A 25,217-nucleotide genomic window follows, 5' to 3' on the forward strand; every position below is an offset into this window, starting at 1 on the left:
TTGCCTACCCTACCCCTTGACTGTAATCATTCAACAACTTCAGAGGCCAGATTCGGGTCTACAGGCAATTCCACGGCAATGGAATTGCGCAGACTCTCACATAAAATGTATGCAAAACAAAAATCCTTGATTTCAACATTTAACAAACCATACAACTCTATGCACAAGGATTACTTTTAAAAATGTACAAAAACACATTTACTGAAAGAACTGGGCAGAAGTAAAGTTAGTTAAAAAAACAACAAAAAAACACAGAAATGTTGTGTCCACATTTTCCTGAAATTCTGTAGAATATCTGCTCTGAATTAAGAGTCAATGTCTGCAGAAATAATTGATTATTGAACTACAGTAAGTGAAGTGGACTTCCACCCGGTAACGGAATTGCGTTAAAAGGAATTTCATCATGGATTCCTGTTCTGTACTACACAGAAATGCATAATTATGGATATGAATGCAATTCTCTTCATGGTGATGTAATAGGTATAAATATGCACGATCCGCCTTTGCATATTTGGGTATTGTTCTACACACTGGGGTATTATTTTAATGAGTTCTGCCCCACAAAAATACTACATTTGGTTGGTCCAGACCAAATCTGTACCAATCAGATGTCTGTTTTACAAGTTTGGACAACAAAGTACAGCAAACTAGAGTACAGTCCAGCACAGTAAAGTAGAGTTCAGTACAGTAAATTATAGTGCCTTATTCAAAAATGGATTAAAGAAAGAAAACTCAATCTACACACAATACCCCATAATGACAAACTGAAAACAGGTGTTTAGAAATGTTTGCAAATTGAAAAATAAGAAACACCTTATTTGCATAAGTATTCAGAACCTTTGCTATGAGACTTGAAATTGAGCTCAGGTGCATCTTGTTTCAATTGTTCATCCTCAAGTCCTCCTGTGCTAAATGCAATTGATTGGACATGATTTGGAAAGGCTATACGGTCCAACAGTTGACAGTGCATGTCAGAGCAAAAACAAAGCTACGAGGTCTAAGGAATTGTCCGTAGAGCGCCGAGACAGGATTGTGTCGAGGCACAGACCTGGGGAATGGCACTAAAACATTTCTGCAATATTGAAGGTCCCCGAGAACACGGTGGCCTCCATCATTCATAAATGGAAGAAGTTTGGAACCACCAAGACTCTTCTATAGCTGGCACCCGGCAAAACTGAGCAATCGGGAGAAGGTCCTTGGTCAGGGAGGTGACCAAGAACCCTATGGTCACTCTGACAGAGCTCCAGAGTTCCTCTGTGGAGATGGGAGAACCTTCAAGAAGGACAGCCATCTCGGCAGCACTCCACCAATCAGGCCTTTATGGTAGAGTGGCCAGACGGAAGCCTCTCAGTAAAAAGGCACTTGACCGCCTACTTGGAGTAAACCAAAAAGGCACCTGAAGGACTCAGACCATGACAAACAATATTCTCTGGTCTGATGAAACCAAGATTGGGTATGTGACAAATACATTTGATTTGAAGATTGAACTCTGGCCTGTATGCCAAGCTCACGCCTGGAGGAAACCTGGCACCATGCCTACGGTGAAGCATGGTGGCAGCATCATGCTGTGGGGATGTTTTACAGCAGCAGGGACTGGGAGACTAGTAAGGACCGAGGGAAAGAGGAACGGAGAAAAGTACAGAGATCCTTGATGAAAACCTGCTCCAGAGTGCTCAGGACCTCAGACTGGGGTGAAGGTTCACCTTCCAACAGGACAACAACCCTAAGCACACAGCCAAGACAACACAGGAGTGGCTTCGGGACAAGTCTCAGAATGTCTTTGAGTGGCCAAGCCAGAGCCCAGACTTGAACCTGGTCGAACATCTCTGGAAAGACCTAAAAAATATTTGTGCAGCAACGCTCCCCATTCAACCTGACAGAGCTCCAAATACAGATGTGCCAAGCTTGTAGTGTCATACCCAAGAAGACTCAAGGCTGTAATCGCTGCCAAAGGTGCTTCAACAAAGTACAGAGTAAAGGGTCTGAATACTTATGTAAATGTCATATTTAAAAGAAAAATGTATAATACATTTGCAAACCTGTTTTGCTTTGTCATTATGGGGTATTGTGTGTAAATTGATGAGAAAAAAAAAACAATTGAATCAATTTTAGGATAAGGCTGTAACGTTGCAAAATGTGGAAAAAGTTAAGGGGTCTGAATACTTTCCGAATGCACTGTACATGCATAATGACATGCATGTCAGTGTCAGTAAGAGGAAAACACTGCATGAAACCTTCTTTACGCTTCAGTTAACACAGAGTCTCTCTCAAACATGCATACACACACTAGTCCCAACATAAAACGTTAGCACCAAACAGAATTGGCATGCTGACTGCAGGTTTGTCCAACAGAGCTATCGCCAGATAATTGAAGGTTCATTTCTCAACCATAAGCTGCCTCCAACATAGTTTTAGAGAACTTGGCAGTACGTCCAACTGGCCTCACCACCACAGACAACCAGACTGGGTCTGGATCCCCAAGTGGGTAGACCTATGCCCTCCAAGGCCCACCCATGGCTGTAACCCTAGGGACCAATTTATTTATTTCAATTGACTGATTTCCTTATATGAACTGTAACTCAGTCAAATCTGAAATTGTTGCATGTTGCGTTTATATTTTTGTTCAGTGTAAAATGCGCGCTACTCCCAAAAGAAAGAAAAAAAAACATTTGGTAATATGGGTCATATGTTTTTAACCGTTTAGACTAGAGAAGTCGTTGTCTTTACTGTAAAGCTGCAAGCATGGCTGTCGCGAAGCGGCGCTCCACTTTCCCTATCCGACACTGAGGCTGCATGACAGTGAACTCAAAGTCTACTCAGAATGGTCTGTGCTCTTGGTTACAACAGGCGATGCAATGCTACATCAACATAGCTCGCTTTACGGGCTGCTCCAATGTACAAACCTACCAACAGAAGACTCATCAGCGTCTGGTTCTACATCCCAGCTAATTTATATTTATTTATATTTATATATATATATATATATATATATATATATATATATATATATATATATATATATATATATATATATATATATATATATATATATATATATATATATATATACTTTAACTGATGAGGAATAGACGCGCATGAAGAGCGGACGGGGGGAAGCAGGTGAGTGAGGGCTGGTAGAGGATGCGGCTGGCTGATTACAGCTGCTACACCTGATGCGAGTATAAAAGTTAAGTGGATATTGTACCTGTGCATACAAGAGACTAGTAGCTGTTGCTTCAATTCAACTGAATTTATAAACAAACTGACAAAACATTTTATAACAGGTACCAGCAGGTTCTTTAGAGCAGTAGGGATGAAAATGTCAGAATCATATGAAACTGTACTACGGTATTCTAAAATGTTGGTATCCGTATGACGTTTCGGTATCGTGATATTACCAAGGTACCAGTATACCACGCAACAACTGTGTACTGTACTAGAGCTGGGACGATAAACCGGAAACTACCAACATTGCCTTCCTCTCCCGATGCATTTTGCTTAACTTCTTGGTGACAGGGGGCAGTATTTTCACGTCCGGATGAAATGCATGCCCAAATTCAACTGCCTGCTACTCATCCAAAGAAGATAAGATATTCATATTATTAGTAGATTTGGGATAGAAAACACTCTGAAGATTATAAAACTGTTTGTATCATGTCTGTGAGAATAGCAGAACTTATTTGGCAGGCGAAAGCCCAAGGAAAAACCATTCAGATATTTATTTTGAGGTCACCCTCTTTTCAATAGAGTTTTCATTGGGAATCCAGATTTAAGGGACCTTCTTGCAGTTCCTACCGCTTCCACTGGATTTCACCAGTCTTAGAAATTGGTTGAGGTTTTTCCTTTGTGTAATGAAGAAGTAGCCCTGTTCAAAACGAAGTAGTTTGAAATGTTTTGGCAAAGTTTACAGGTAACTTTTGAGATATTTTGTAATCACGTTGCACAATTTGGAACCAGTGTTTTTCTGGATAAACGCGCCAAATAAATGGACATTTTGGATATATAGACAGAATTAATCGAAAAAAATTGACCATATCTGATGTTTATGGGACATATTGGAGTGCCAACAGAAGAAGCTTGACAAAGGTACGGCATGCATTTTGTGTTGCGCCTGTAGGGTTGAAATATGTTTTGTGAAGATGTGCGGTTTTACTGGCCATGTATTTTTTCAGAGGACGCATGACTCGACCTTCGCCTCTTGGGGAGTTGCAGCGTTGAGACGAGATCGAAATTGGGGAGAAAAGGGGGGAAAAAATGTTGCCATTTTTTAAATGTTGAACAACTTCATCTGCTCATGGTGTGTGTGTTCAATTATTTGTGACATTGTGGTTACAATGAAGAATGTTAACAAAATCAAATAAATCCTACTCATAATTAATAAATCAGATGCGTGTTGCAAGCTTGTCATTTTTCCTTACATTTTTCTGTAAGATTTTAGTTAGTCTTTTTAGACAAAAAAACCCACACCCCACCTGCCCAGACCTAACATCTCCAGTGCCCGCATCACTCTCCGCCACACAACCTAAAACCTATGGGTTTAACCTTCTGAATTATTATATTGAAGATCGAAGCCATCTCTTAATGAGTTCCGAGAGCCGATCCATTACCCAACAAAATAATATCAATTTATTTAGCATAATTGTTTTTACGACTACATTAATTAAATTGTCTGCATGTCTTTTCATCATTTGGGTAAAAAGAAACCATGCCATGAATTAAGAAAAAAAAAATATATATATATTTTTTTTTTTCCACAATGCAATGCAGCACACTGACAACTCAAATTGCTTTAAAGAGTCTAACAGACAAATAAATATACTATAACAACTCCAAAAACAGTCCATTCATCACTGGATTTCTTCAAATTGCTGTGCAGGAAAAGGATGTCATCCACCGTGCCTGGTCACAGGCTCGCAGCGGACTTCTCTGAAACCACACATCCATCTGAAGGTGAGTCTTTATCCACCGTGCCTGGTCACAGGCTCACAGCGGACTTCTCTCTGAAACCACACATCCATCTGAAGGTGAGTCTTTATCCACCGTGCCTGGTCACAGGCTCACAGCGGACTTCTCTCTGAAACCACACATCCATCTGAAGGTGAGTCTTTATCCACCGTGCCTGGTCACAGGCTCACAGCGGACTTCTCTCTGAAACCACACATCCATCTGAAGGTGAGTCTTTATCCACCGTGCCTGGTCACAGGCTCGCAGCGGACCTCTCTGAAACCACACATCCATCTGAAGGTGAGTCTTTATCCACCGTGCCTGGTCACAGGCTCACAGCGGACCTCTCTGAAACCACACATCCATCTCAAGGTGACGCTATATCCTTTGAAATCACACAATTACCAGGTGGACAGTAGGGCTCTTGAAGTGAAAAAAAAATAAAAAATCAACCAGATCCACAAGTATTCTTTCACAATAGCTGGCCTTATGTTTTCTGCAGTTTGAGCGGCACTGTAGAACATCCACTCTTCGTTTATGTAACGGGCTGTAAGGCACAAGTATCCTATTTTCGAAAATCGTCAGTCCACATTCAGGTGTAATTGCGCCACTGTATTTACTCAACTCCGGGACCACCTGCCAGCTGATTTTTGTTGTTGCCTGATGCAGGACTCGTGCAATAGGAGAGACTGACAAACATTCACACCTCCATTAACTTCCAAAAGGACAGTCTAATAGGTTGGCTAGGTGTGAGAAAAAACATGTGCCGCAGTTTAGACTACAGATAGGTGCTGCAGTCAGTCAGAGTTGAGTCCTACTGTAAAGTGTAGCCTAATAACCGGAAAAGGAAAACTTGCAATGTATTCGATGCTTAAGTACTCTAATGTTTTACATTTCTAACTCAATATCACAGACCAGATTTGCCCTAGCAAAAAACACATCAACTCCTACAAACATTCATTTATTATAATCTACATAATTTAAAAACAAAATTAGCTGTAGTGAGGAGAGAATGCATGCTAACGACAATCAGAAATAAATTGGTCTTTAACTCTGCATTATAATATAACTTATTTTGAACGAAAGCCAGGAATGAGTGAGTCACTCAGCCCTATGCTGTTCCTGCTTTTGTTGCCTATTTGAGTGTTTGTTTAATAAGAATTGCTCATCCTGTCACACGCACACACTCAAAAAAAAAAAAAAAAAAAAAAACTTTGTTTTACCTTTGTCAGAAAAAGCTGCAACTGGACCGTAGCTTATAACTTACTAAAACTGTTTCACACTAAGGTTTTTATTCTAAGATAAGAATAGAATGGAATATAGAATTCAATTTTTGTTTAAAATATACACACTCTTGGCATTACGCATAATAATTTGAAAGATTGCTCAGAAAAGTATTAGTGTGCATGTTGTCGTGGCTGAATCAGAAATAGTTAGGTAACATAAATAATATGTTTTATCTTATTCTTGTCATTAGAATGTCTTCTTTTGGACTATACTGTTGGCAGTTGCAGTTATCCCTTCTCAGCTCAGGCTTAGTCACTTGGGGCCCAGAGAGGGGAGAGGTCAGGCTTGTCTTCGTATGTCAATTTATCTGTTAAACCATGTGATGCTATGAAAAATTTAAGAAGGGGAGGACGACAGAATGGAGGCTTGTCTTCTTATGGGAATGTGTCTGTAACTATTGTATGTCCTCTCTGAGGTTGCCCTTATCTTGACCTAGAGGCTCACTTCTCGCCGTGAGCTTGTCCAGGAGGGTTGTATTTGAGATGGGAGTATCTAGAATTGACAATTGATATATGCCATTGGATGAGGTAATGTTTTGGTCCTAAGTGGTACCAAGAACGAGATTAGAATCTCATCTAAAGAGACCAAACTGAACGATAATTTATAGCTAATGCTATCTGGATGCTATCCTCTTTCAAGTAAAAGGCCCTTTGTAATGTTCCTAAGATCTGTTATTCGTCATGCGAGTTGAGAGGGGTGTGTCTTGGCTATAAATGATACTAAGAATTGTTTGGTAAGCCCTCTGAGAATTCATTTATAGACACTGAATTGATCTGAGAGTCAAAAAGGGCTATGGTGAAGCTCATATAATTAAAGATGGACTTTATAATATAACTCTGACTTGTGTGTGGTTTGCTCTCTCAATGTTTAGTAATACAGGAAATTACCACGACAATGTAAACATACTCATTGAAACCCAATAATCTATTGATAAAACTAAATATTAAACAACACATGGTATTTTGCATGCCGTGGCCTAATGACAACAGTTCCAAATTATACAGCAAATAAAGGCCGTTATTGTCACCATAAAAGGTGAATGGTGGATTTAAAATACTCGCTAATGCACGCAGTTTTATGAGACCGGTAAAATTTATAATGGGAAACGTGTGTATATATGGCGTGCGCCAAGTTCATAAATCTCTATATTTTATACGTACACAGATTTCAGAAATGGAAAGTGTGAAATTTACATGACGTTTATTCATTTAGGCCCCAGGACTTTGGAAAGGACTCCCAGAATAGATACAGGCCTGTAGTTACCTTGGTCTACCTTACTACTTGTCTTGCGTAGTCTGATAATTCAAGCAAGGTTCAGTTCATTTGGAACCCGCACTTGTTCTATTGAGAGATTTATGATATGGGTGATGCCGGGGGAAATACGTTGACACTATATTCACGGTTGTTTCATCAAAAGAAACATAACTGTCTGGAGACAGACAAACCCACCCGTCTTACTGAAATAAAAGAGGGGGGGGGGGATGCTGCAATTAAGACAACCATGTTCTCTTCCGCAAAGAGCACGAAAGAGCAAGGTTAAATATCCTACCCTTCCCTTTCACGTTCAGCCATCCAGCCAACAGGGCCAGCTGAGGGGAGTGGGAACAGATGAGAAACTAAAAACAAATCCCACATTCTCCTCCTTACTTTATTGTGGAAGATGCACCCAGTGCCCAACAGGAAGTCTTTGTGTGTGCGTGCATCTTCTCTGATTTGGCTCCTCTATTCATGGGACAGGGGCTGCATTTCTCCACACACACACACACACGACTCAGCCCAGACAAGCCTCAGCCCAGACGAGCAGTCGCGCTCTCAGACCCAGGGGGACCTGGTAGCTCAGGAAGAAAGCCACTGTGCCCACCGGCCCCTATTGTATGCGCACCTGCTCACGCCCAATACCTTCCAGGATTAGTCATCATTTTCTAGCCCTCTTTCTGTCTGTCTGTCTCCGATCCACTGATCCAGACAGCAGCAGACAGCCTGGCCCAAAGACAGAGGTCCTTGACCTGCAGCCTGCTGTGCTTTCATGCCGCTCTGACCATTTTGATACAAATGTGCTCTGAAGACTAAGGTCACTCCAACATAAATAACATCAAACTGGAAGGCAGGGAGAATAAAGGATTCTGAAAAAGACTAAACAGTACTGATTGGCGACTGGCTTTTAATTCCATGTGAAATATACTGAACAAAAATATAAATCGCAACATGCAAAGTGTTGGTCATATGTTTCATGAGCTGAAATAAAAAGTTCTACATACGCACAGAAAGCTTATTTCGCTCAAAATGTTGAGCACAAATTTGTTAACATCCCTGTTAGTGAGTAATTCTCCATTGCAAAGATAATCCATCCACCTGAAATGTGTGGGATATCAAGAAGCTGATTAAAGAGCATGATCATTACACAGGTGCACCTTGTGCTGAGGACAAAAGGCCACTAATATGTGCAGTTTTGTTACACAACACAATGCCACAGATGTCTCAAGTTGAGGGAGCATGCAAAATGTAATTAGTATTTTAGCAGAAATGCCCTCTGGAACATACTTTCATGTACCTTAATAACAAACTTGTATGCATTCTGTAAATACAAATAAAATATTTAAATTATGAGCCTTGTTGGTTAAGCCACAGAAAGCGACAGCAACCTTCAAACTAGCCATGACTGGCTGAAATAACGAGTGGGCTAGACATGCAGAGAGAAGAGTTCGGATTGGTATGCCATATAGAAGGCTTCTGTCTATTTGAGCTCGTCAGTCTATTGGTAATCCTGTCGAATGCAGCTTATTTTTTTTTTTATGTATTGTGTAGTGGAGCTGCATAAGTGTTCCTCTCCACTTTCTGGAGGATGAGTTTTGAAATCAGTGTAATTAGAGTATGATAGCTAAAGAGAGAGAAAACACCTGTCTCCAGATTACATCTTCAAACTAAGGGCAACAGTAGCATGGCATCCGTGACAGGGAGACCCGTCCATCATGCATTGATGTATATGGGTAAGGTAGGTAGTTAAGGCTAGACTTTCAGACATTACACATTTCAAATTTTGACAGAAAGTTATTTAATTTCAAGCTAAAGTGTACTGCTAGCTAGCTAACATTAGCTGGCTGGCTCACTAGCTAACGTTACAGGTATGACATTATTACTCGTATCCCAGCAGATTCATGCAGGGTATTAATGACATGATTTGGCACTATGTTCATTGTTGTTTAACTAGCTAACATCAGCTGGCTGGCTCGTTAGCTAACGTTACATGTGTGTGATCTTACACATTGTCTATCTAGCTAGGTTCCTTGTTTAGCTAGCTAGCTAAACAAGGAACTAGCTAGCTAAATGTCTTAAGCTGAAGTGTACACCAGTTGAAAATGGCAGGTGTCAGTAAACGTCGGCAAACAAAACATTTTGAAGAACATTGATGAATAACCTGCTACTCGCTGTCTATTATCTATGCATAGTCACTTCACCACTACCTACATGTACAAATTACCTCAACTAACCTGTACCCCCACACATTGACTCGGTACCGGTACCCAATGTATATAGCCGCATTCTTGAGTTACTTCATTTTTTACTTTAGTTGGAAAATATTTTCTTACTTCTTCTTGAACAACCAACAGGGCAAAGGGCTTGTATGTAAGAATTTCACTGTAATTTCATTGCTCTGACAATGTTCAATGTCAGATTAGTTACCAAGTCTGTACTTAAAACAGAAATGAACTATTATTTCTGGAACATAACCTCCAGGCAGGGATGTATTCTTGTAGGCCATCTAAAATGTGGAAGAGTCACTGCTCGGGCAGCTCCAACATTATGCTATGGTATAGGCTATAAATGGAGGTATTTCACAGCTGGTACTTAGGTGGAGAGAAAGAAAAAACTCCTGAGGCTAACCTATATGAAATTAATACTTGGGGTAGCCTTTTAAAATACTCTAGGGGAGATTGGGTCATATAGGAGAAGGTCATTGTTGCCATTCTCTAGCTCATTGCCATGCTACCCTACTGCCAACATACTTGGGATCAATGAGTGAATGAGGGCTCCAGAGGGGAGAGGTGTTTAGCGTGAGTCATGCAGATGCAGAAGCCAGTGTCACAAAGCCTTACTGTCAGGAACAAGGCAGCCTGTGACACAAACAAATCTGGTATTTTGTGCAGTTGCAGGTGAGTAATAAAGGATTATAGTACTTTAGCTCTCTCAGAGAGCACAATAACCTCACCTTTGTCAAGCACCACTTTAATCATAAAATGGGAAATCAAAATGAAAAGATTTTTCCCATCTGCTCTTGAGTAGTGATGGAGAGTTGAACCCACTAGCCCCCAGCTGCTACCGTTTGACTAAACTGTGGTTCAAAGTCTGATGAGATAGCATAAAAGACAACGCTCACTCAGACAACACAAACAGTGCTGCTCCATATGGGCGAAAGAATCTGGTAGGAATAGGATCAAATTAAATGTTATTGGTCGCCTACAGAGTTATTGCATGTGCATCAAAATGCTTATGAATCAATTAAACATAAAGACAACTGACGTAGTAATCATATGTTACACTAAGCAGACAGTCTTTTGGTTTGCTGCACTGTCCACAAGATGAGGAAACGGTCCTTTAATCTCACTGAATGTGAAAATGACACACAAGACAATGATTCATGACCACTAGCAGTTGTGTTCGAGAATTCAGCAAGAGTGCTGCATTAACTTTCATCCCATGTGTCACTTCCTAACACCTAATGATCAATGACTGTTGACATTAGCATAATCACATCACACAAACACCATCCCACCCTCAGCAAAATGGCTGCACTGTACTCAGTATTTGGAGACAAACTGCCACTTAGCCTTGACAGGCTCTGGGCCCATTACATTTAGCAAGCAACAGCTACACATGTCCGAACGTTGGAAATAGAACAGTTAGCTGGGACAATTACAGTAATAACTTCAAAAGCAGAAACAGGGCTAAGAGCTTGCCCAGAGAGTAAATATTTGAATCACTCCAATAATCTGAGCTCCCATTCAAAATAATGTATTTTTCAAGATGGAGCCATTTGCCACTGGGGGAGATCAACTGCAAGGAATGTTTATAATCGAAAGTATAAAATGTGTGATACTATAACGAGGACATACAGTTGAAGTCGGAAGTTTACATACACCTTAGCCAAATATTTTTTAACTCAGTTTCACAATTCCTGACATTTAATCCTCGTAAAAATTCCCAGTCTTAGTTCAGTTAGGATCCCCACTTTATTTTAAGAATGTGAAATGTCAGAATAATAGAAGAGTGATTTATTTCAGCTTTTATTTCTTTCATCACATTCCCAGTGGGTTAATACACTCAATTAGTATTTGGTAGCATTGCCTTTAAATTGTTTAACTTCGGTCAAACGTTTCAGGTAGCCTTCCACAATAAGTTGGGCGAATTTTGGCCCACTCCTCCTGACAGAGCTAGTGTAACTGACTCCGGTTCATAGGCCTCCTTGCTCACAGACTTTTTCAGTTCTGCCCACAAATGTTCTATAGGATTGAGGTCAGGGCTTTGTGATGGTCACTCCAATACCTTGACTTTGTTGTCCTTCAGCCATTTTTCCACATCTTTGGAAGTATGCTTGGGGTCATTGTCCATTTGGAAGACCAATTTGCCACCAAGCTTTAACTTCCTGATTGATGTCTTGAGATGCTGCTTCAATATATCCACATAAATGTCCTTCCACATGATGCCATCTATTTTGTGAAGTGCACCAGTCAAATCTTTGTCCCCATATGCAGTTGCAAACCGTAGTCTGGCTTTTTTATAGCGATTTTGGAGCAGTGGCTTCTTCCATGCTGAGCGGTCTTTCAGGTTATGTCGATAAAGGACTGTTTTACTGTGGATATAGATACTTTTGTACTGGTTTCCTCCAGCATCTTCACACGGTCCTTTGCTGTTGTTCTGTGATTGATTTGCACTTTTTGCACCAAAGTACGTTCATCTCTAGGAGACAGAATGCGTCTCCTTCCTGAGCGGTATGACGGCTGCGTGGTCCCATGGTGTTTATACTTGCATACTATTGTTTGTACAGATGAACAGGGTACCTTCAGGCATTTGGAAATTGTTCCCAAGGATGAACCAGACTTGTGGAGGTCTACAAAAAAAATGTCTGGGGTCTTGGCTGATTTCTTTTGATTTTCCCCTGATGTCAAGCAAAGAGGCACTGAGTTTGAAGGTAGGCCTTGAAATACATGTACAGGTACACCTCCAATTGACTCAAATTATGTTAATGAGCCTATCAGAAGCTTCTAAAGCCATGACATCATTTTCTGAAAATTTCCAAGCTGTTTAAAGGCACAGTCAACTTAGTGTATGTAAACTTCTGACCCACTGGAATTGTGATACAGTGAATTATAAGTGAAATAATCTGTTTGTAAACAATTGAAAATGACTTGTGTCATGCACAAAGTAGATGTCCTAACAGACTTGCCAAAACTATAGTTTGTTAACAAGAAATTTGCAGAGTGGTTGAAATGCGAGTTTTAAATGACTCCAACCTAAGTGTAAACTTCCGACTTCAACTGTATATCAGCCATCTGGAATGTTATATTCAGGTTGAAAGCAGTTTGAACACCATTACTTGAAATGCCACATTGTAGGCCCATATCTGTGTAGGCCTAATGGGTTGAATAGTTTTGTTGTTGTGGAGCTTGCCACAACTCTCCTTAAGGATCCAATCAGACAAAACACAAGAAGCCAGCTAATGTATAACATCCGAGGCTATGATGTGTCCTTGACCTTCATTTGTTGAAAAACAAGCACTAATCAAAATCTACTCATTCCACCACATATTAGGGCTGCTACGTGCCACTGACCTCACGAAACGATATCACAATACTTCAGTGCCGGTATCATGATTTGACAGTGAATTTATTGCAATTCCATGTTCCAAACATATTGCAGCGGGACAAGAGAGCCATTAGAAAACGTTTATCAGTCACCAAAATAAGTGATGAAAACACATTTGCTCCCTATTTAAATAGAAGATAGAGAAAAAGTTGAAGGGAAAATTCCGGAATTTTGGTGTAGGCACAGCAAATTAGTGCAACAATTATATTACGAAATATCCAATAGTTTTGACTATCATCAAAAATAATATCCCGATGTATCGCTCGATTTTTTTACTCCCTTACTACCACAGTTGTAGGCTATGCCTATGTTTATAGCTTCTTGCCAAAACACGCTGTAGCTGTATAAAGTAAACGGGGGACAACATTTGACTGAATGCACACATGGGCTAATAAGAATATGTCCTATTTTATGATAAACCAAATACGATACAAGTTGGTGCAGCGAGTATGATTTAGACTAGTAATGGAAACTGGTAAGAGACGTAATTTGCTTGAATGCAGGCCAAAGACAAAAATAGACAAATGTGACCAGTTACCCATGTTGAACAATTTAGATAAACTTGTAACGTTAGTTCGTCTAGCTATATCGGAGATATGTATACAGTGACGTTATAGATTGAAATCTCCATCACTGAATCAGGATGTCGCACACTGAAATAAATGTGGCAAAAACACTGCTTTCATGCGTACATAGTTTGAATTCTCTCTACCCGCAGTCACAATGTTTAGCTAGCTACGCTAGTTAGTTAACTAGTTGGCTATTTCGACTTGAGGTGGTAAGGGAAAAGTTCAACGCTGACTAGCGAAATAGTAAGGAAGTAAAAGTCAATCGGTAAAGTATTTTTTGTTTTCGAGTGATCTCTGGACGAATATTTTAGCTATATGGAGACGTAGTGTATGAAGTAAATTCCCACCATCAAACAGCAAAAAAACGCATCAATGGTTCCGGGCAACAACAAAAAACAAGAGACTCAGACTGGCTGGCTCGTAACAGTGGCGTTCTTGGAGCCTGCGAGTGATCCCTCGTGTTTGCTGGCGTTGATCTAACAAGCTAACTTAAATAATAATTAAGTTATTTAGATCATCAAGTCAAACAAATATTTACCACCATAGTAATACAAAAAAATGAAAGCGATAACAACTGATTTATCTTAGCGTCATGCCCTAGTTACCTCACAGCTGGAAGCCTGGATGTTATTTACCATTGTTTTGCTTGGGTAGCTTTACTTAAAATTATACATTTGAAAAACGTCAAACCATAAATGCCTTGAGTTTGCTAGTTATTCCGTCAATTGTCGTACTTTTCGGGTCTCAAAATGTACTTACTTGAAATAGAAATGTACTCCAGCTCGGTTCCATTGCAACACTTAAAAAAAATCTGCAGGAAACCTTCAAGAAACCTGAACAAAGCAGCCAAACATGGCAGCTGCTACAACTTCCTGTAACCCTTGGACTGTTCCACTTCTAAAGCATTTTTTTGTGGGGGGAGGGGGGGGGGGGGGGGGGGGGTAGTACTGTAGTTGTCATATCAAAGTGTATCACTTATTTTTAGCACAACAAAGGATTCACATAAATAGTACTTATATAGAATGAATATCCAACATATATCAAATACAATATATAACTACGTGAGGGGGCATTCAATAAATGGTAGAGTTGATCAGTGAGGGTATTCGACTAACTGATACGGGCTACCTTGCCTGGTTACAAAAACACCTTGCTCTGGCCAAACGCTACGCTACATCGACGGACGTTTGTTTATTCTCGGCAATGAAATAATAATTTAAGCGGGAGCCGTCAGACTACGGGTTGCATTAGTTTTTTGAACCGGGCTACCTCCCGGGCATGAGCCAGGTGCCCCGTTCAAAGTCCATGGCGAAGTCGGCGCAAAACAAAAGTGACGTAGCCTAGGCCATATTAAGCATGTAATGAGTATGATTCTATGTTCTTACATGCACAAGTAATTGCTTTTGAGAAAAACACTTTAATTATTTTTTTAACCAGCAAGTCAGTTAAGAACAAATTCTTATTTACAATGACGACCTACAGGGGAACAGTGGGCAGAACGACAGATGTTTACCTCGTCAGCTCCTGGATTCGATCCAGTAACCTGGCCCAACCTCTGTCAAGTTGTTTGTTGATAATTGCTAGACAATCATTTTCATGTCTTTCCTTAGTTGTTCAAGCAGATTTAAGTCAAAACTGTAACTCGGCCACTCAGGAACATTCACTGTCCTCTTGGCAAGCAACTCCAGTGTAAATTTGCCTTGTGTTTTAGATTATTGTCCTGCTGAAAGGTGAATTCATCTCCCATATGGAGAGTTGTCCTCAGTAATATGTTGTATTGGATTTGCCCAAAACATAACACTTCGTATTCAGGACAAAACGTTAATTGCTTTGACACATTTGTTGTAGCATTACTTTAGTGCCTTGTTGCAAACAGGATGCATGTTTTGTACAGGCTTCCTTCTTTTCATTCTGTCAATTAGGTTAGTATTGTGGAGTAACTATATTGTTGATCCAGCCTCAGTTTTCTCCTATCACAGCCATTAAACTCTGTAACTGTTTTAATGTCACCGTGGGCCTCATGGTGAAATCCCTGAGCAGTTTCCTCCCTCTCCAGCAACTGAGTTAAAATGTCATAAAATAAAATGTAAGAGATGTGTGTGTCACTGGCTGCCTTGTTCCTGATTGTAAGGCTTTGTGACACTGGCTTCTGCATCCGTATAACTCACGCTAAACACCTCTCCCCTCTGGAGCCCTCATTCACTCATTGATCCCAAGTATGTTGGCAGCAGGGTAGCATGGCAATGAGCTAGAGAATGGCAACAATGACCTTCTCCTATATGACCCAATCTCCCCTAGAGTATTTTAAAAGGCTACCCCAAGTATTCATTTCATATAGGTTAGCCTCAGGAGTTTTTTCTTTCTCTCCACCTAAGTACCAGCTGTGAAATACCTCCAGTTATAGCCTATACCATAGCATAATGTTGGAGCTGCCCGAGCAGTGACTCTTCCACATTTAGATGGCCTACTAGAATACATCCCTGCCTGGAGGTTATGTTCCAGAAATAATAGTTAATTTCTGTTTTCAGTACAGACTTGTTAACTAATCTGACGTTGAACATTGTCAGAGCAATACATTTGTGCTCAATGGTTATTCAAATTAAATTAAATGTTATTTTGTGCCGAATACAACAAGTGTAGACTTACCGTGAAATGCTTACTTACAAGCCCTTAACCAAACATGTAGTTTTAAGAAAAATAAGAGTTAAGAAAATATGAACTAAATAAACTAAAGTAAAAAATGAAGGTAACACAATAAAATAACAATAACGAGACTATATACAGGGGGTACCGGTATCGAGTCAATGTACGAGGGTACAGGTTAGTCGAGGAAATTGAGGTAATATGTACATGCAGGTAGGAGTAAAGTGACTATGCATAGATAATAAACTGAGTAGCAGCAGTGTAAAAAAAAAATAGGTTGGGTCAATGGAAAATAGTCCAGGCAGCCATTTGATTAACTGTTCAGCAGTCTTATGGCTTGGTTGTTAAGTTGTTAAAGGAGCCTTTTGGACCTTGACTTGGCTCTCTGGTACCGTTGGCCGTGCGGTAGCAGAGATAAGTCTATGACTAGGGTGACTGGAGTCTTTGACACCGCCTGGTATAGAGGTCCTGGATGGCAGGAAGCTTGGCCCCAGTGATGTACTGGGCCGTACGCACTACCCTCTGTAGCGCCTTGCAGTTGGATGCTGAGCAGTTGCCATACCAGGCGATGATGCAACCAGCCAGGATGCTCTCGATGGTGCAGCTGTAGAACTTTTTGAGGATCTGAGGACCCATGCCAAATATTTTCAGTCTCCTGAGGGGAAATAGGCCCTTTTGCCCTCTACATGACTGTGTTGGTGTGTTTGGACCATGGTAATTTGTTGGTGATGTGGACACTAATGAGCTTGAAGCTCTCAACCTGCTCCACTACAGCCCCGTCGATGTGAATGGGGGCGTGCTCGCCCCTCCTTTTCCTGTAGTCCACAATCAGATCATTTGTCTTGATCACGTTGAAGGAGAGGTTGTTGTCCTGGCACCACACCGCCAGGTCTCGGACCTCCTCCCTATAGGCTATCTCATCGTTGTCGGTGATCAGACCTACCACCATTGTGTTGTCAGCAAACTTAATGATGGTGTTAAAGTCGTGGTTGGCTTCGTAGTAGTGGGTAAACAGGGAACACAGGAGGGGACTAAGCACACACCCCTGAGGGGCCCCTTTGTTGAGGATCAGCGTGGCAGATGTATTTTTGCCTACCCTTACCACCTGGGGATGGCCCATCAGGAAGTCCAGGATCCAGTTGCAGAGGGAGGTGTTTAGTCTCAGGGTCCTTAGCTTAGTGATGAGCTTTGAGGGCACTATGGTGTTGAACGCTGAGCTGTAGTCAATGAATAGCATTCTCACGTAGGTGTTCCTTTTGTCCAGGTGCAATGATGCAATAGAGATGGTGTCATCTATGGATCTGTTGTTATGCCAATTAGGGTGGGTCTAGGGTTTCTGGGATGATGATGTTGATGTGAGCCATGACCAGCCTTTCAAAGCACTTGATGGCTACAGATGTGAGTTCTACGGTTCAGGAGTCATTTAGGCAGGTTACCTTAGCGTTCTTGGTCACTGGGACTATGGTGGTCTGCTTGAAACATGTAGGTATTACAGAGTCAGTCAGGGACAGGTTAAAAATGTCTATGAAGACTCTTGCCAGTTGGTCAGCGCATGCTCTGAGTACACATTCTGGTAATTCGTCTGGCCCCACGGCCTTGTGAATGTTGACCTGTTTAAAGGTCTTATTCACATCGGCTACGGAGAGTGTGATCACACAGTTGTCCGGAACAGCTGGTGCTCTCATGCATGCTTCAGTGTTGCTTGCCTCAAAGCGCGCATAGAAGTCATTTAGCTTGTCTGCAAGGAAGTATGCCTGTATCTTTGTAGTGACTGAGTGTATTGATACACTATCCAACGTGTAATTAATAACTTCACCATGCTCAAAGGGATGTTCAATGTCAGATTTTTTATACCAATAGGTGCCCTTCTTTGCAAAGCATTGGAAAACTTCCCTGGTCTTCGTGGTTGAATCTGTGTTTGAAATTCCCTGCTCGATTGAAGGACCTTACAGATAATTGTATGCGTGGGGTACAGAGATGAGGTAGTCATTCAAAAATCATGTTAAACAGTGTGAGTCCATGCAACTTATTATGTTACTTGATAAGCAAAGTTTTACTCCTGAACTTATTTAGACTTGCCATGAAAGGGGTTGAATACTAATTGATTCAAGACATTTCAGCGTTTCATTTTTAATTCATTTAAATCAACCCACTTCATCTCTGCTTACCTCATGTCAAAATAAATTTCCTTACACAAGTCTGTTTAATAATACGATTCTTTTTGGTCTCAAATCCCCCTGCAATAACAACCAAATGTCCTGCCCACCAGCACTGTAGGTAGAAATAGAATAGTATTTAACTTCTGTCTTCCCGTTGACTGTTTTTGTGCAACCCAAACAATTTAAAGCAACACTAGAGTATGTAAATACACCCACGTTGCTGAGAGCAGCTATAGTACCTGGATGAAAGACCAAAAGGTAGCTTTACATAGATATGTTCTCCAGTAGGAGATGATGTCCAGCCAATTGTTTTTTGTTTTCTGATAGTGGTTATACAGTAACTTTGAAAATCTGCTGTTGTTTTAAAAGTACAAATTCATATTTTACACAGGGTTTGTCTATGTTGAAATGTAGTTACCATGATGACATAATCATGTGGTTGAAATGTCATGCTCAAAACAACAGTTGATTACTTTTTGATGACTTTTTTCAAATCAAAATGTATTTTCAATGTAGATTCAAATTCAGAATACATTGGCAAATTACGTCAAGACTTTCAGCTTTTATTTCTTTCATCACATTCCCAGTGGGTCAGAAGTTTACATACACTCAAATGGTATTTGGTAGCATTGCCTTTCAATTGTTTAACTCTGGTCAAACATTTCAGGTAGCCTTCCACAAGCTTCCCACAATAAGTTGGGTGAATTTTGGCCTATTCCTCCTGACAGAGCTGGTGTAACTGAGTCAGGTTTGTAGGCCTCCTTGCTTGTACACACTTTTTCAGTTCTGCCCACATATTTTCTATAGGATTGAGGTCAGGGCTTTGTGATGGCCACTCCAATACCTTGACTTTGTTGTCCTTCAGCCATTTTGCAACAACTTTGGTCGTCTGCTTGGGGTCATTGTCCATTTGGAAGACCCATTTGCGACCAAGCTTTAACTTCTTGACTGATGTCTTGAGATGTTGCTTCAATATATCCACATCATTGTCCTTCCTCACGATGCCATCTATTTTGTGAAGGGCACCAGTCCCTCCTGCAGCAAAACACCCCCACAACATGATGCTGCCACCCCCGTGGTTGGGATGGTGTTCTTCAGCTTGCAAGCCTCCCCCTTTTCCCCCCAGTGGACATTATGGCCACACAGTTCTATTTTTGTTTCATCAGACCAGAGGACATTTCTCCAAAAAGTACGATATTTGTCCCCATGTGTAGTTGTAAACCGTAGTCTGGCTATTTTATGGCGGTTTTGGAGCAGTGGCTTCTTCCATGCTGAGCGGCCTTTCAGGTTATCTCGATATAGGACTGTTTTACGGTGGATATAGATACTTTTGTACTAGTTTCCTCCAGCATCTACACAAGGTCCTTTGCTGTTGTTCTGGGATTGATTTGCACTTTTTGCACCAAAGTATGTTCATCTCTAGGAGACAGAACGCATCTCCTTCCTGAGCGGTATGACAGCTGTGTGGTCCCATGGTGTTTATACTTGCATACTATTGTTTGTACAGATGAACGTGGTACCTTCAGGCATTTGGAAATTGCTCCCAAGGATGAACCAGACTTATGGAGGTCTACAATTTTTTTTCTGAGGTCTTGGCTGATTTATTTTGATTTTCCCATGATGTTGAGCAAAGAGGCACTGAGTGTGAAGATAGGCCTTGAAATACATGTACAGGTACACCTCCAATGGACTCAAATTATGTCAAATAGCCAATCAGAAGCTTCTAAAGCCATGACATAATTTTCTGGAATTTCCCAAGCTGTTTAAAGGCACAGTCAACTTAGTGTATGTAAACTTCTGACCCACTGGAATTGTGATACAGTGAAATAATCTCTCTGTAAACAATTGTTGTAAAAATGACTTGTGTCATGCACAAAGTAGATGTCCTAACCGACTTGCCAAAACTATAGTTTGTTAATAAGAATTTTGTGGAGTGCTTGAAAAACACTTGAAAAACAACAAAGTTTTAATGACTCCATCCTATGCGTATGTAACTTCTGACTTCAACTGTACATTTGAAGTCTGTATCCAAAAGTATTATTGAGAAATAATTGAATAAAGCTGGGGAATTTAAAACCTTTTGGTCTTACCCAGGCCTTCTTTAAGACACTTTAAGACACAATGATGAGTCCAATATACTCTACAAGTACATTACATTTCCAGTGTGGGGCTCTCTGCTACTTCTGAAGTTATACATGTTTTGAGCACCACCAACACAGTGAATGGGCAAATGGATTCAAAAGGATCTGCCTCTGCTGGTCTTTTGCTGAATATGTCATCCAATTTATATGTATGAAATGGCAGTGGAGGAAAAAGTACTCAAATCTCATACTTTAGTTAAAGGAAAGATACCTCAATAGAAAATGACTCAAGTAAAAGTCAAAGGCACCCAGTAAAATACTACTTGAGTCAAATTCTAAAAGTATTTGTTTTTAAATATACTTATGTATCAAAATGTAGTTGCTAAAATATACTTAAGTATCAAAAGTAAAAGTATGAATCATTTAAAATTCCTTATGTTAAGCAAACGAGATGGTACAATTCTCTTGTTTTTTTTATTTACAGATTGCCACGGTCACACTCCAACACTCACTCCAACACTTTGTGAGTCCGCCAGATCAGAGGCAGTAGGGATGACCAGGAATGTTCTCTTGATAAGTGTGTGAATTGGACCATTTTCTGTCCTGTTAAGCATTCAAAATGTAATGAGCACTTTTGGGTGTCAGGGAGGGGGTTTATATGCATAGAGATATCAACATGGATATGACCCATTTTTGCATGGACATAGCCATGCAGCACAGTCGTCAACTAACTGGGTGGGGATTACAATGGGTTGGGAGCAGGGGAGAACGACTGCCCCCTCTCAAGAGATAAAGCCGTTCTTGAAGACAATCATGGTACTAATAATAGTTTCTAATACTCCAGATGTATGTCTTTGAACTGATTATTTAAAAATCTCATAAAGAAGAAGTTAAGGATAAATGAATTAAGACTTCATATAGGAATGAATGGTGTCAATGGCGTTGTCCATTCATATATACAGTGATTAGTTGGGAGCAATCAGACAATGATCAGAGCAATGTCTTGCTATGATTTGTAAATGACTTTAAGCTATGTCACCGCCATCTAGTGGCCACAATAAATTAATGACACGCATAATCTGGTTCAGGACTCCAGCACTGCAGGTACATCACCAATATTAGCTTTAAACTTCTTTCAAACACAAAAGAAGAAGAATTGGACTACTTTAACATGGTTGTCACTCGTTACCAAAGCCACAAAGTCTATCGTAAAAATTAATAAAGACTAAAATGAGCTTTTTGGTCTTAATTTAAGTTTTGGGTTAGGCATAAGATTAGCTGTGTGGTTACGGTTAAGGCTAGGGTTTGGTTTAAAATCAGATTTTAAAAAGTACATTTTAGAAAGAGGTTGGGTTTAGACATAATTATGAATTTGTGTCTGTGGTAACTAGTGAAGACCCTGGAGATAGCTCCAATGACGCTTCCCATGCTGTCACAGTCGCCATAATGGCACAGATACAAAGTTGAGACCTCTTTCCATCTCTATGTTGGTTATAGGTCATTGGTCACAGGTCTACAGGTGACCAGGAAGTGTTATCACAGGTGAGAGGAAAGAGTGTGCTTCTTACCGTCAGACTAAACCATATGGAATGCACCTCTCTTTAAGAACAAGCAAAAACAGATGTTTAGACATTTTTACAAATGTATACAAACAGAAATAGAAATACCTCATTTAAATAAGTATTCAGACCCTTTGCTATGAGACTCGAAATTTGCTCACATGCATAATGTTTCCATTGATCATTTTTAAATGGTTGAAGTTTGGAACCACCAAGACTCTTCCTAGAGCTGGTCACCCGACCAAACTAAGCAATCGTGGTAAAGGGCCTTGGTCAAGGATTTGACCAAAAACCTGATGGTCACTCTGACAGAGCTCCAGAGTTCCTCTGTGGAGAACCTTCCAGAAGGACAACCATCTCTGCAGCACTCCACCAATCCAGATTTTATAGTAGAGTGGCCACTCTTCAGTAAAAGGCACAAGACAGCTCACTTGAAGTTTGCCAAGGCACTTAAAAGGACTCAGACCATGAGAAACAAGATTCTCTGGCCTGATGAAACCAAGATGGAACTGGCCTAAATGCATAAATGCCATGCGTCACGTCTGGAGGAAACCTGGCATCATCCCTACGGTGTAGCATGGTGGTGGCAGCATCATGCTGTGGGGATGTTTTTCATCGGCATGGATTGGGAGACTAGTCAGAATTGAGGGCAAGATGAACAGAGCAAAGTACAGAGAGATCCTTGATGAAAACCTGCTTCAGAGCACTCAGGACCTCAGACTGGGGTGAAGGTTCACCTTCCAACAGGACAATGACCCCAAGCACACAGTGACTTCGGGACAAGTCTCTGAATGTCCTTGAGTGGCACAGCCAGAGTCCGGACTTGAACCTGATCGAACATCTCTGGAGAGACCTGAAAAGAGCTATGCAGCGACGCTCCCCGTCCAACCAGACAGAGCTTGAGAGGATCTGCAGAGAAGAATGGAGAAACTCCCCAAATACAGGTGTGTCAAGCTGTTAGCGTAATTTCCAAGAAGAATCAAGGCTCTAGTCGCTGCCAAAGGTTCTTCAACAGAGTACTGAGCAAAGGGTCTGAATACTTATGTAAATGTGATATTGAACTTTTTATGAAAACCAGTTTTTGCTTTGTTATTATGTGGTATTGTGTGTAGATTGATGAGGGAAGAAAGTATTTCATCCATTTTAAAATAAGGCTATAATGTAGCAAAACGGGTCAAAAATCAAGGGTTCTGTATACTTTCCGAATGCACTGTACACCAAATTGACCCTAACCCAGCCTCATTAATAACAGCGTCATTAATAACATTAATAATAATTCTTAGTTTTATTGGTTAATTTGTGATTATTGCATTTATGATAGATGAGGTAAATATTATACTGTTACAATATTACAAACCTTTTAAAGTAAATAAGAGTAAAAGTATGTATGGGTGTATAAGCAGTCGCACATGATTTGTTTTTATTCCAATTCCTCAGCTCTACCTTTTTTAAAGGCAAACAAATATCTATTTACGAATTAGTATTGTTGACAATTTTTCCAGCACGTTCTTTGAACTCTGTGCTTGTCTGAACGGCTGTTTAGAAAAGGTGCCCCCCATTGTGCATTTAAATCTTTGTCCCACTGTACATTGAACGCCTTTGTTCACATACAGTACAATGAGTGTTTCAGATGGAGTTAGGGAATATGTGTGGTCAGCCCATTCTCTCCTCATCCAGCTCAATAGACTCCATAACGTCCAACAACCAGCTCCCACTTCAAAGATAGTTATGCAGATTGCTTGCTTTGGCATTTTTCCAGATTTGGATCGGAAAGAAATACATTTTCCCAAGGTAAGTTCCTCCAGTAATCACTCATTAGGATTTTATTTTTGGACAATGACAGTCTGCAGTCAGTGTTTTCCTTTTCACTATGGACTGTTATTGAATAGGTTGAGTGGAGGGGTAGGCTACATTTACAAATGATTGAGATTTATACAATTATTCAGGTATTGTTATTATTAGTTCATGATGTACTGTAGTTTGTGTGTCTGTCAGGAATAATGTAGAGCAGTGTCTGTCAGGGATAATGAAGAGGGGTGTCTGTCAGGGATAATGAAGAGCGGTGTCTGTCAGGGATAATGTAGAGCGGTGTCTGTCAGGGATAATGAAGAGCGGTGTCTGTCAGGGATAATGTAGAGCGGTGTCTGTCAGGGATAATGTAGAGCTGTGTCCGTCAGGGATAATGTAGAGCTGTGTCTGTCAGGGATAATGTAGAGCTGTGTTCGTCAGGGATAATGTAGAGCTGTGTCTGTCAGGGATAATGTAGAGCTGTGTCTGTCAGGGATAATGTAGAGTGGTGTCTGTCAGGGATAATGTAGAGGGGTGTCTGTCAGGGATAATGAAGAGGGGGGGGCGGCAGGGATAATGAAGAGCGGTGTCTGTCAGGGATAATGTAGAGCTGTGTCTGTGAGGGATAATGTAGGGTGGTGTCTGTCAGGGATAATGTAGAGTGGTGTCTGTCAGGGATAATGTAGAGGGGTGTCTGTCAGATATAATGAAGAGCGGTGTCTGTCAGGGATAATGAAGAGCGGAGTCTGTCAGGGATAATGAAGAGTTGTGTTGGTATTATGGAGAATAACCTATATTTAATTTTCTCTTTCTACATAATCATTTCATGTATCAAATTAAGCATTTTCTCATATTATTTAGAATATTCCAGATCCCTAATTTAAACAGCACATACTGTATATTGAGCCAAGTACATCTACATAACACAACACAGAGACATGTTCCAACATAGTCTACAGTATACTGTGTCTTAAGTATGTTGTGTGACATTGTGAAAGTATTTTGAGGCCCCTCTTGGAGGATGTTGGATGACATATTATGTGTTGACCTGTTTTATGGCTTCATGGTTCTGCTGACTTAGCATGTGCCCCTCCCGCAATAGAGACTTCATATTCAGTAGTGAGTCTAAACTGTGCTGATGGCTCACTCATTAAAGACCTTGATAAATTACAAGGAAATACGCAGGTTCCATCCATGTTTCACTGCTTCAAAGACTGTAGCACTAATGTTGATTTGCCTGTGGGGCATAATATTGTAGTGTGGTGGGTTCAACACACCATAGGCCTCTGCTGTTTGTTTTTCATCTGTGTTCCCCCAGGTTAAGAA

General features: G+C 40.6%; 1 protein-coding gene across 2 annotated transcripts in view; it reads right to left on the reverse strand.

Annotated features, from left to right (window-relative positions):
• Positions 1-14,565, reverse strand: part of LOC110533872 (vascular endothelial zinc finger 1) — a 44,130-nt gene extending 29,565 nt beyond the window's left edge. For both annotated transcript variants that reach the window (XM_021618438.3, XM_021618437.3), the window contains exon 1: positions 14,421-14,565. In XM_021618438.3, coding sequence (XP_021474113.3) covers positions 14,421-14,453 — 33 coding nt within the window. In that variant the 5' untranslated portion in view covers positions 14,454-14,565. The remainder of the gene's footprint in view (positions 1-14,420) is intronic.
• Positions 14,566-25,217: the final 10,652 nt, after the last annotated feature.

This window comes from Oncorhynchus mykiss, chromosome 10 (assembly GCF_057628025.1).
Source record: "Oncorhynchus mykiss isolate SJ-2025 chromosome 10, ASM5762802v1, whole genome shotgun sequence".
NCBI classification, from domain to species: domain Eukaryota; kingdom Metazoa; phylum Chordata; class Actinopteri; order Salmoniformes; family Salmonidae; genus Oncorhynchus; species Oncorhynchus mykiss.